At 50.9% G+C, this 13016-nt stretch overlaps 1 protein-coding gene across 1 annotated transcript in view; it reads left to right on the top strand.

The window, feature by feature from the left end:
- Positions 1-10374, top strand: part of Lamc3 (laminin subunit gamma 3) — a 58555-nt gene extending 48181 nt beyond the window's left edge. The window contains exons 24-28 of the mRNA XM_028884664.2: positions 29-131; positions 2208-2407; positions 3815-3961; positions 4468-4567; positions 9006-10374. Of these exons, the coding sequence (XP_028740497.1) occupies positions 29-131; positions 2208-2407; positions 3815-3961; positions 4468-4567; positions 9006-9250 (795 nt within the window). The 3' untranslated portion in view covers positions 9251-10374. The remainder of the gene's footprint in view (positions 1-28; positions 132-2207; positions 2408-3814; positions 3962-4467; positions 4568-9005) is intronic.
- The last annotated feature ends 2642 nt before the right edge of the window (positions 10375-13016 follow it).

Genomic DNA, 13016 nt, shown 5'->3' with positions numbered 1-13016 from the left:
GGCCCTGCCTCTCTTCTCCTCCTTGCAGCTACGCTATGAGACCACAGCGGCCCTGACACAGGCTTCCTCAGCTGTCCAAGCTGCCACGATGACCGTCACAGGAGCCAAGACACTGCTAGCTGACCTCGAGGGTACGTGTGTCCTGCTGAGCCCTGGGCTCTGTATATGGCCCTGACGGCCAACTTGCCTTAGCCAGGGATGCCTGGTTAAAGGGATCAGCATCCAGTTATGTGGATGTAAGCCAGGTAGACCAGTCCTTCTGCCTCTCAGGACTTCCATGCTGTTTGTCTCTTCCTGTCTCACATGCCAGTCACTGGGAACTGGCCCCTGTGGCCACGTACAGAGTTCTTCAGGACATATGGGAAGAGAAGCTGTTCTCACTGACAGGGGTGTGACTCAGGGCGAGCGCGCTGTCTAAAGTATGCAAGGTTCCAAGTCCCATCTTCAGCACAGGTAAAAAGCAAAACTACGCCAGGCGGCGGTGGCGCACACCTTTAATCCCAGCACTCGGGAGGCAGAGCCAGGCAGATCTCTGTGAGTTCGAGGCCAGCCTGGGCTACAGAGCGAGATCCAGGACAGCCAGAGCTGTCACAGAGAGATCCTGTCTTGAAAAACAAAAACAAACAAACAAAACAAGCAAACAAAACAAGCTAACCCAGGGGCCCAGGGTGTGGCTCAGTTGGTCGAGTGTTTGCTGAACGTGCATAAGGCCCTGTGTTAGACCCCCCCTCAGCCCCCCCAATAAACCAGGCATGGCGGTGCACACACAAGAGGATCAGAAGTTCAAATTCATTCTTGGCTACATAGTGAGTTTGAGACTGTTCTGAGATACATGAGACCCTGTCCAAAAAAAAAAAAAGAGCAAAAACCCCAGATTGCTGGACGGTTGATCACAAGATCACACCTGTACTCTTCCTAGTACTAGATAAGCTGAGGTGGAAAGAGAGCCTCAAGTATGAGGTAGCCTGGGCTACCATAAGTTCTAAGGCAGCTTGAGCTATTGAATGAAAGCCTGTATCAAAATGCCACAAACAAAACAAAACTATGTGTTATAGAGTTTCTGTTTAGAGCAGGCTAGGCTTCACTGACTGCCCAAACCTCTGAAACTTTAAAAAAATGAAGGCCGAGAGGTGGTGGCGCACGCCTTTAATCCCAGGATTCAGGAGGCAGAGCCAGGCGAATCTCTGAGTTCGAGGTCAGCCTGGGCTACAGAGTGAGTTCCAGGACAGCCAGGGCTGCACAGAGAAACTCTGTCATGAAAGGCGGGGGGGTGGGGGGGGGACGACGACACAGGTGAGAAAGGACGAAAGAGAAAAAGAATCCATGTGGCTTGTTTCACAGGTGGGTAGACTGAGAAAATCAGTCATTCATCCGTCCTTGAGTCAGAGCCAAGCACTCTCTCTACCTCAAGGTCCACTGTGTGATTGATTCTCAATACCGTCTTCAAGCCAGAGAGAAGTCTTGGTGGCTCTTTGTCCTTCCAGCCCTGCCTGCTGCAGGCTGGAGATAGCTTAGCCCAGTGGTGCGGGAACGGGCATGTTTTCTGGTTTCCTTGGGGCCTGGAGTCCTGGTCATTCACTGGGGCCTCCTGTGAAAAGGACATGGCTGTGTGCACACTTGTGTAACAGGAGTCATATTTAGGAAAATGTAAATCTGTACTACGGAGTGTCTTATGTTATTTTAGGGGGCATCAGAACCATGGAGGGTTGTAAGCCACCCATTGTATAATCTCATGACTCGCTGGCCTCAGCTTCCTTCTCCCTACATTGAGATGCACATGGCCTCCCAGGTGTCACCTCCTCCTTGTTGAGAGAAAGACTTTTCACGTGCTGGGTGGAAATTTGCCCCTGTGACTTTGCTCTATAACCCAAAAGATTAACTTCAAACCTCAATCCCAGGCTCTTTCAGCCCTCTTGGAGCACAGTCCAGAGGCTGTGACCACCTATGATATGACTGTAATAGAGACCACAATACAGACACCATAATAGCCTATAGGTCTTTGCATTTGCTGAGGCCAATGCCTCACTCCTTTAGCTATTCTCCGGGGTCACCTTGAGAAGGGGACACACAGATCTCCTGTGTCTCCAACCTCTGCTCCCAATGTCCAAAAGTCCTGAGGCTGGTCAAGTACTGCCAGTCGCCACCTGGCAGGCTCTCTGGTATGAGACTGTTTGTTTCTCCTGCCTCAGACTTGGTTGATTTTGCAGGAATGAAGCTGAGGTTTCCTCTGCCCAAGGAGCAGGCAGCGCTGAAGAGGAGGGCAGGTAGCATCAGGGTCAGGCTCCTGGAGGACACGAAGAGGAAGACCAGGCAGGCAGAGAGGATGCTGGGAAATGCTGCATCTCTCTCCTCCAGCGCCAAGAAGAAAAGCAAAGAAGCAGAACTGCTGTCCAAGGACAATGCCAAGGTCAGGTTCAGGACAATAGTCTCGTTGACAGCAGCTGTCTTGCCCTCGGTGCTGACTGCTGTGGGTCCTGGCTCTCAGCTCAGAAGCACATGTGGGTGACCTCACTGATACCTTAAGGAAAAGGAGTCACTGGGGGCCTGTGAGAATGGGAAGACTCTAGGCTGAACCAAGTTCAAGGCTTAAGTCATATGACCAGGACTCACCAGGACTCACACCTAGGCCCACTGGGATGTTGTCTAAACTTCTAGGTTTTTCTTTGTTTGTTTTTTTATTTCTTCTTATTTACCTTTTTATACAATTTTAAAATGTTTTATTTTATGTGAACAATGTTTTGCCTGCATATATGGATGTGTACTATGTACATGCCTGGTGTGGGCAGAAGTCAGAAGGATCCCCTGGCTGTGAGCCACTCTGTAGGTGCTAGGGACTGAGCCCAGGTCCACTGTAAGGGCAACAAGTGCTCTTAACTGCTGAGCCATCTCTCCAGCCCCCACTTTTTAATTTTCTGACAGTCTCCTGTTTTTAATCCTAGGCTGGCCTTGAAATCACTGTCTAGTTGAGGATAACCTTGAACTTCTGATTCTCCTGCCTCTACCATCTCCCAGTTTATCCAGTACTAAAGACTGAACTCAGGGTCTCATGCATCTAACGGGCCACCTTCCCTGTCCCCTAGGCTTTCTTTATCTGGGGCCAAATTCTAACTTCTCTCTCTCTCTCTCTCTCTCTCTCTCTCTCTCTCTCTCTCTCTCTCTCTCTCTCTCATGCACGTGAGTGTGTGTGTGTGTGTGTGTGTGTATGTGTGTGTGTGTGTGTGTGTGTTCCTCAGATCCAGAGCTCACATGCAAGTGAACTCTCTTCATGAGTGCCTAAATTACTGAAGGACTGGCCTGAAACTAGAGGTTCCAGGTGCAGTTTCTTGTCTCCTTGCTCAGACTTTGGGCGGTTCCGCCTCCCCCTCCCCGGACCTCTGTTTCCCCATCTATAAAAACAGGTGGGATTTCTCCAAGAGGAGAAATGAGGGGTTTGTACTGAAGACACATCCTGCCCCCAGCGCATGCCTGTTGATTGTGGGAATGAGTAAGCGAATCTTCTAGGTTATGATGTAGACTGCTTGGCATCATGTCATAAGAACTCTTGTCCAAGCAGACCTGGTGGTACAAATCTATATCCCAGTTACTTTGAAGGCTGAGGCAGGAGGATCACAAACCCAAGGCTATCATGAGTAACTTAGTAAACCCCTGTTTCAAAATATAAGAACTGGTCATGGCACGTGGGTCAGTCATAGAGTACTTACCTAACATGTGTGAGACTCTGGGTTCCAACTTCAGTCCTGAGAAAGAAAACCAGAGAACAAAGCTCCTCTTTCCCAAGGGACTTATTCTTCCCTTTCCTGCTGCTGTCCTGCAGCTCACCAGAGCTTTGCTGAGAGAGGGGAAACAGAGCCACCGTCATGCCAGCCGACTCGCCAGACAGACCCAGGCCACACTCCGCCAGGCCTCTGGACTAGTGCTCACCTCAGAAGCACGCAAACAGGAGCTGGAGGAGGCTAAGCAGGTGGGTGTGCCCAGCCCTCACACCATCCACCTATGCCCAGTGTCTTAGTTAGGGTTACCGTTGCTGTGACGAAATATCGTGACCCAAAGCAGCCTGGGAAGGAAAGGATTTATTCCACTTATATTTCCAGATAGCAGTCCATCACTGACAGAAGTCAGGGTAGGAACTCAAACAGGGCAGGAACGCAGCAGTAGGAGCCGATGCCGAGGCCATGGAGGGGTGTTGCTTGCTGGCCTGCTCCTCATGGTTTTCTCAGCCTGCTTTCTTAGAGTACCCAGGACCATCAGCCCAGGGGTGTCACCACCCACCATGCCTGGGCCCTCCTGCATCAATCACTAATTAGGAAAATGCCCTACAGTCTTGCCTATAGCCCAGTCTTATGAGAGACATCTTCTCAGTTAAGGTCCCCTCTTCTCAGATGGCTTTATCTTGTTTCAAGTTGACATAAAACCAGCCAGCACTCCCCATCACCCTAGGGAGCCACTAAGATATTCTTTCTGGCCCAGGTGGCCTCTGGGCTGAGCACCGTGGAGCACCAGATTCAAGAATCTCGAGGGTCTTTGGTGAAGGACATCAAGGTCCTGTCAGAGCTGCTCACCAAGCTTGGTAAGGAGACCCCAAGGCGAGTCCCTGGGGGTCAGTTGTAGGATACGTTTCTCCTTGTCCTAAAATCCATGGCTTCCACTTCTGCCCTGTCACCTGTCACAGGCTTTGAAGCTTGTGCAGGGCAGGGTGGGAGTCTGGAACTGAATTCACGGTGTCTGCAGGGGCACAGGGGGCAACATCTGCTTCCTCTAGGCCTCCGGTGAGTCTGGTATGGGTCGGGAAAACAGAAAACTCACTATGTTCAGGGAAAAACCCTTGGGTTCCCAAAGAGTCCATTAGCAGTTAGAGCAGACAGAATGACAGAAAAGCAAGGGCACATCGGTGACTAGGACTTGATTCCGACTCTGCCCCTTCCTGGGTGGTGGCACTTGGGCACGTCACTAGACCTGTGAACCGGCTTGCCCACCTACGAAACAAGCGTGAAAGTGGGGGACTCAGGAAGTGTGTGCGTGAGTAGGGAGAATCAGCAGACACTGGTTCACAGGAAGGAAGGGAAATTCCACATGAAGTTGGGGGCGGGGTAGCGCATGGTCATAAACCTAGCCCACAGGAGGCTGAGGCAAAAGGATAGATCCAAGTTCCAGGCCAGCCTTGGGGACATAGTGAGACCACACCTCAAAAAAGAGAAGGAATGTGGGGAGAAGAGACGGCTCAGCTGTAAAACCATCTGCTTCCTGCTCTTCTAGAGGAGCCAAGTTCAGTGGCAGCACCTTGTCTGTTCACGACAGTCTATCTCCAGCTCCAGGGCATCCAGTACCCTCGTCTGGCCTCTGGGGGTACCCTCACACACTCACATAGACATACAGACAGACATAAAAATAAAATAAATCTTAAAAAAGGAGAGAAGGAAAGGAAAGGAAAACTCTGGACAGGCTTTAGCAAAGAGGACTGATAGATGAACGGCTAGGGCCCTGTGGATGTCCCGGACAACGGTCAGAGAGGTTGGGCTGGAATGAACAGCATATATTTTTAAAAACTGTGCTAAGATATACATAACATAAAATGTACTTTGTTAACGTGTTTAAATATCCTTCCTTCCTTTCTTCCTTCCTTCCTTACTTCCTTTCTTTCTTTTTTTCCTGAGACAGGGTTTCTCTGTGTGGTTTTGGTGCCTGTCCTGGAACTCACTCTGTAGACCAGGCTGGCCTCGAACTCACAGAGATCTGCCTGTCCCTGACTCCTGAGTGCTGGGATCAAAGCCATGCGCCACCACCGCCCCGTTAAGTACACGTTTTGATGACTGTGTTAGCCATCTTTCTGTTGTTATGACAAACCTCCCAGGCAATCGACTTCAGAGGAGGAAGAATTTGGGTTAGGAATACGGCTCAGCGGCAGTGTCCATCTCGCAGGCACAAAGTCCAGGGTCCATCCTTGGCACTGCAAGGGAGCGAGCGTGCAGGGAGAGGAGGCGTTAAAGGCTGACTTTGGCTCTTGGTTTGAGTCCACTGACCCTGTTGCTTTGAGACTTGGGCAGCTCAGTGCTGCCCGGCAGAAGCACACAGTGGAGGAGACCTGGTCACGTGACGGCAGTCAGGACCGAGCAGTGCTAATATCCCCATCAGGGCACGTTCCTGTTGACCAGACCCCACCTGAGAAGGGGACGGCCACCTCCTCCTCTTGCCACAGGCTGGAGACAGAGCCCCCAGCGCCTGGGCCTCCGTCATTGAACATTGTTGTGTCCCATCGCCACCATCTATCTTCAGAACTTTCTTTCTTTCTTTTTTTTCTTTCTTTCTTTCTTTCTTTCTTTCTTTCTTTCTTTCTTTCTTTCTTTCTTTCTTTCTTTCTTTCTTTCTTCCTTTTTTTTAAGACAGGGTCTCTCCGTGTAGCTTTATGCCTTTCCTGGAACTCACTCTGTAGACCAGGCTGGCCTCGAACTCACAGAGACCCGCCTGCCTCTGCCTCCTGAGTGCTGGGATTAAAGGCGTGTGCCACCACCGCCTGGCTCCAGAACTTTCTTGACTGTCCAAAGAGAAATGGCCCATTGAACACGGGCTCCCCATCACCCTTCCCTGTACCTGCCTCCTTTCTATGGCCTTGACTTCTCTAGGGAGCTCACCTAAGTGGACTCACACAGTGCTTTCCCTTTAGAAGTTTTAGGAATTATTTCTTTATTTGTGTGTGGGGCTTGAGGGAGGCGGTGGGCTTGTGTACTTGTGTGTGGAGGCCAGAGGTTGACTTTGGGTATCCTCTCTATTACTCTCCACATTATGTATTTTTACTTTTTGAGACAGGGTTTCATTATGTACCTCTGGCTGTCCTGGAACCCATTATGTAGACCAGGTTGTCCTGGAATCCACAGAGATCCACCTGCCTCTGCTCTCCAGTGCTGACATTAAAGGCATATGTCACTGTGTTAGGCTATTTACTTATTTTTAAAGTTTTTATTTTATTTTGAGACAAGGTCTCAACAGAACTCACTATGTGGGTCAGGCTGGCCTCCAGCTCACAGAGATCAGCCTGTCTCTGATTCTCAGGGACTGAATTAAAAGCATGTTCCACTGTGCTTAGCTTATATTTATTTTACTTTACTCATTTATTTTGTGTGTTTGTATGTGTGCTTGCCATGGCACACAGATGGAGGTTAGGGGACGGTTTATAAGTCAATCCCTCCCTTCCACCATGTGGGAACCCAGGTCCTCAGTGTTGGCAGCAAGTACCCATTCTCTCTGAATGACCCTCTGCCTCATATTTTGAAACAGGGTCTCACTGAGCCTGGAGCTCATTGATTTGGCAAGGCTGGCCTGAAACTCCTTGAGGCTGGGTATTGGTGGTGCATGCCTTCAGGTGGATCTCTGTAAGTTCAAGGTCAGCCTGGTCTACAGAGTAAGTTCCAGAACAGCCAGGGCTACACAGAGAAACCCTGTCTCAAAAAACCAACCCACCAAAAACAACAAAAAGAAACCACGTGGGGCTGACTTTTACCCCGTCACCTCCCACCCAGTTGAGCTCCGTTTTTCTGTTGAATGTCACCGCACTTCATGACAAAGTGACAAGAGCACCTTGGACCCCACCCTGCATTCCTGTGTGAGCACTGACCCAACTCTTTGTCTCTTGGAAAGGCTCATTCCTACTGAGTGGGAGGAATTCACGAGGGGCCAGCGTGAGAACCCCATGGCTGCCCCCCAGGCCCGCAGCCGTTCCCACCCCATGCCACCCTGGGCCTGTCTAAATCTGGACACCCGAGGTCTCCTCTGTGAACCCACTTGACCAGCTCACGGTGGTATCTGCAAATGTGTGCTGATGTTTGAGCCAGCACAGATCCTGGGACCTCTCTCCCACAGTTTTGTAAATGAGGAAACTGGTTTTGGAGGGGAATCACTGAGGCTTTTAAATTTTTTTACTGGGCCAGGAAATGGCTCAGTGGGTGAAGACACCTGCTGCCTAGCTGACGACCTGAGTTCCAGCCCTGGTCCCATTATAGATGGAGAGAATGGACTTCTAGCCATGCCCTCAACAACAAATAAGTAAAAATAAGTAAGTTATTAAGAATAAAAGTCCCAAGCCAGGTGGTGGTGGTGCACGCCTTTAATTTCAGTACTCGGGAGGCAGAGGCAGGTGGATCTCTGTGAGTTCGAGGCCAGCCTGGTCTACAGAGTGAGTTCCAGGACAGGCACCAAAACTACACAGAGAAACCCTGTCTCAAAAAACAAAAACAAAAACAAAAGCAAAAACAAAAAAGAATAAAAATCCCACCAGGTATGGTGGTACATGGCTTTAATCCCAGCACTCAGGAGGCAGAGGCAGGTGGATCTCTATGAGTTGGAGGCTAGCCTGGTCTACAGAGTGAGTTACAGGACAGTCAAGACTACACAGAGAAACCCTGTCTCAAAAAACCATAAATAAATAAATAAATAAATAAATAAATAAATAAATACCCAACCAGGCGTGGTGGCACACACCTTTAAACCCAGCACTCAGGAGGTAGAGGCAGGAAGATCTCTGTGAGTTCAAAGTCAGCCTGGTCTACATAGCAAGTTCCAGAACAGTCATGATTACAAGAGAATAAAAAATAAATCCTTGAGAACTTGTTTAAAGATTTTTATTTTTATTTTACAATTGAGTGTTTTGCCTGAATGTGAGTGCACCATGTACATGCAGTGCCCACAGAGGCCCAAGAGGGTGTGAGATCCCCTGGAACTGGAATTATAGATGGTTGTCAGCTACCACATGGGTGCTGGGAACTGAACTTGGGTCCTCTGTAAGAGTAACACCTACTCTTAACCGATGAGCCCCCTCTCCAGCCCCAGATATTAACTCTGCATGTGAGCTCCATGGGATGGACACCCAGGCCTTTACCTCCTCCTATATTCCCTCTCAGACCATTTTTTCCAGTAGGTAGTGGACAGACCAGGTTCTGGGTGTCTGACCTGGGTCTCTGGTTCCCAAGGCCGGCAGGCAGCTAGCCTCTGCTGAAGCTGCCTGTGCTCCTCTCCAGGGTCCTTGGATACCCACCAAGCTCCTGCTCAGACCCTGAATGAGACCCAGAGGGCCCTAGAAGACTTGAGGCTGCAGCTGGGTTCGCGTGGAGCGCTGCATCGCAAGCTGAGGAGGCTGGAGCAAGAGTCTGCCAGGCAGGAGCTACAGATCCAGAGCTTTGAGAGTGACCTTGCTGAGATCCGCGCTGACAAGCACAACTTGGAGACCATTCTGAGCAGCCTACCAGAGCATTGTGCCAGCTAGACCCTGGCACACCCTCCCCACCTTGCTGTTTCCTGCCCATGCCCCATAGATGTCCCAGGTCTCCCTGCTGTGTGCTCATGTGAATGACCACACTCACTTTCTGGTGTGAGTACATGTTCACAACTCCACAGGTAGCCCTGTGTGCAGCCCTCACTCAGTGTGTGTCCCCTGCACACACATCAGCACGCGGTACCCCAGCATCAGTAAGAGGCACATCTGCATTCGTTCATGTGTGTGTGTGTGTGTGTGTGTGTGTGTGTGTGATGCACTTGTGTATTCAGGACCAACTATGCATGCACACACATGACAGTCCAGAAGCTGTCAAGAGGTAGTCATGAGCTTGGACACACTTTGCATCCTGGGTGAGTCCTGGTATGAGAAATTCCCTGACATATCTACAACCCTGCCTCCAGAGAGTGGAGCTCAGGCAGGGGTGGCACCTCCAAGGCTGAGAGGTCTTGAGAAGGCAAGTCCCACACTCATGTTACAGAACTGGCCCTGGGCCTACCATGCCCCCACATTGCCCACTGGTCACCCAGCAGCTCTAAGAACTGAGGTGCCAGGCAGATCAAGAAATGCCATGATTCTCAGAAGTGGCATCCAAGGCCATGCTGTGGCTTTGGAGACCCACAGGGCAAGGCACAGATGTCATTATCTTTTGTGGACTCTTCCCTCCAGGGATCTGGATCTGCAGCAGACTCACTGAGGGAAGTGCCTACCTGGACCCATGCCCTGTCTGTCCCCTGATCTACCTGAAGAACCAGGGTCTGGGTCATGAGGCCTCAAGCAGGCACTAGGAACGGCCCTTTGTGCCCTGCTGACCTGGTTAGCCTTTGGTTGACACATCTCAAACCTGTGCCGTGGCCCCACCTGTCACGAAGGATGCCACAGGGGTGTGGAAGCCATTCAAGGTCTGCTGCCCATGGCTGCCTCTGCCCAGGAATCCCTGGCATTTCTTCCTGCTGTTCCCCATCTTTTTCTGGGCCTTCTTTTAGTGCACAGCAGGGTCTGGGCACTGGGATAACAGCCACCTTTGCGAGCCCTGTCCCTTGCCCAGGTCCCAGAGGAGCTGATGGTGATGTGAACCGATTCTGATTATGAAGAAATAAAGGGCCGTTTTCTGAGTCGGGTGTTGTGTCTTTGATCGGCCAGTGCTGGTGGGCAGCCAGGGCCTGCTGTGGGCATGAACAGAGCACCTCTTGTGGCTGGCCTGCAAGTAGGTAGAGCCTACGTTTGTGATCCCAACATGTGGGAAGGAAGTTGGCAGAACGGGGCTCATGCCATGCCAGGCTCTGTCATGGCAGGCTTTGCAGGGCCATGTGACCACCTCCTTTCCTCTCGGATCCAGGGGGCTTTCAGACAAAGACTCGGGGCCAGGGGAGAGTTGGCCTGCAAAGAGGTCTTCAACGGATTCCTGCTTCAGGGTGGAAGGAGACACTGAGGCAGGAAACTGAACTTAAAACCGTCCAGTAGCACTTCAAGGAGCAAGAAAGGACACCGTTAAGCAGGAGGAGGGCTTGGGTCTGGAGCTAGAAGGGTGGAGAGAATGTTCCAGATAAGAGGGTGGGTAGCCTCCCACTAGCTCCCTCCTAGCAGCCAGGGTTACAGGGTAGGGACCTGGCCAGAATAGGTCATTGCAAACCTAGGTTAGGGCAGGTTGTAAAGCACACTCTAGTCTACCAAGGCTTTTGGCCACAAAGCCAAACCGATTCCCAGATTAGCTTCAACAAGAAAGCGGAGGTCACCGGAAGGGTGATTTGGAATCGAGGGCTAGGAAAGGCTGCCAGGGTACAGGTAAGTCTGGAGACTGGAACCTGGGGCTGCTGCGGTGGGCAGCTTCTTTCTTCGGCCCCCTTCTTTGGTCCTGCCTCTGTTTCCTCTGTTTGCTTAGGTCTTGCCTCTGCAAGTTAGCATTTCTTGTTTTCCTTTCTTTTTCTTTTTCTTTTTCTCTCTCTCTCTTTTTTTTGTTTTTTTTTTTTTTTCGAGACAGGGTTTCTCTGTGTAGCTTTGTACCTTTCCTGGGACTCACTTGGTAGTCCAGGCTGGCCTCGAACTCACAGAGATCCACCTGGCTCTGCCTCCCGAGTGCTGGGATTAAAGGCGTGCGCCACCACCGCCCGGCTTCTTTTGTTTTTTGAGACGGGGTTTCTCCGTGTAGTCCTGGCTGTCCTGGAACTCTCTCTGTAGACCACGCTGGCCTCAAATTCAGAGATCCGCCTGCTTCTGCCTCCTGTATACTAGGATTAAAGGTGGTCGCCACTACTGCATGGTGAGCACCACTGTCTTTCTTGAACCTGGTGGTTGATGATACTGTACAGCTTCCCCCTCCCCAAAGCCCTGGACTTGTATATCATCAGATTTTGATTTTGATTTTGATAATTTATTCATTTTTATTTTATATGTATGTGTGTTTAGCCTGCATGCATGTCTAGGAACCATATGCATGCTTCGGATCCTCTGGAATTGAAGTTATAGACAGTTGTTAGCTTCCATGTGGTTGCTGGGAACCAAACCCAAGTGGACAAATAGACAGTTCTTTTGGGCTGCTGAGCCATCACTCCGGCCCCAGGTCAAATGTTTGAGTGGTCAGGTCCCCAGCATGGTCAAAATAACAGGGACTCCTGGTCCAAGGCTTTGTGATGAGACATGCCCTACACCTCCCTCCTGGAGTGATGGGGGGTGGGGTGAGGCCAGTGTTCAGAGGAGAGGCACATTCCTCCAGAGAGAACCTTAACATCAGGGTGAAGGTAAGGCTGATGTGGTGGGTCTTTAAAACTGGATGAGACTGACTTGGTGAGTTGCCAGGGTCGGGGTAGAAAGGCCGAAGATAGGCGATTGGGTGAATAGGCTCTGGGGTATGTGATGCCAAGGAAACAGGGTTCTAAAACAAACGTTGGGACAGGATCTGACATTCCTCTGGCCTTAACCCATCTGTCCACTGATAAACGTTCAACCCCTACCCATTTGAGCCATGATACTCAGCAAAACTCAGTCCCAACGTCCCCAGTGGGCGGAGACTTCCTCTCCATTCCTGGGTGACAAGTGTCAGGCCTGACATGTGACTCATGCAGTATGGTCATGCCTGGTGTATGCAGAACCACGGGAAGGCTCAGAGGTGGGGCTGCTTATGACTGAGTGGAATGCAGCAGCAGCTGAACATCTGGCTAACCAGGCAGTCGGCCGAGCAGGAGAACTTGGGGTGGCCCCTGCCCCGTCCACGCAACAACCAGGAACAGCTGTTGTGTAACAAGTGTCCTCTGGGGTTAAAATGTTCCATCCTGCAGGGGAGCCCCTAAAGCACCAAGGTAAACAACCAAAAACAAAAGCTTTAAGAACCCCCTGAAACTGACCGGACTCACTAGGTCCCTCCCTGCCAGGGTAAGCAGAGCTGCAAGAAAGATTCTCAAAGAGGAAGAGCTGCCTGAAGAGGTTAGACGGACTGAGGTTCCCGGGAAGAGGTTAGACCAACTGAGGTGCCCGGGAAGAGGTTAGACCGACTGAGGTGCCGGGGAAGAGGTTAGACCGACTGAGGTTCCCGGGAAGAGGTTAGACCGACTGAGGTGCCGGGGAAGGACACTGTCCATGCAACCTTATGGAGCTGTCTGCAGTGTGTGCCATGTTTTCCAGGGTCCCAGCTTGGGGAACGGTCATCCATGCTCCAGTGGGCTTCGGTGATGCAGCTGTCTGTGAGCCATTTCTGCTCCTGTAGTGGCCCTTCACCCACATTCCTGTAAGTGACCCCAATAGAACGCCTCGGTTCACCAAG

This window comes from Peromyscus leucopus, chromosome 4 (assembly GCF_004664715.2).
Source record: "Peromyscus leucopus breed LL Stock chromosome 4, UCI_PerLeu_2.1, whole genome shotgun sequence".
Classification (NCBI taxonomy): Eukaryota; Metazoa; Chordata; class Mammalia; order Rodentia; family Cricetidae; genus Peromyscus; species Peromyscus leucopus.
This window is presented reverse-complemented; position numbering and strand designations above follow the sequence as displayed.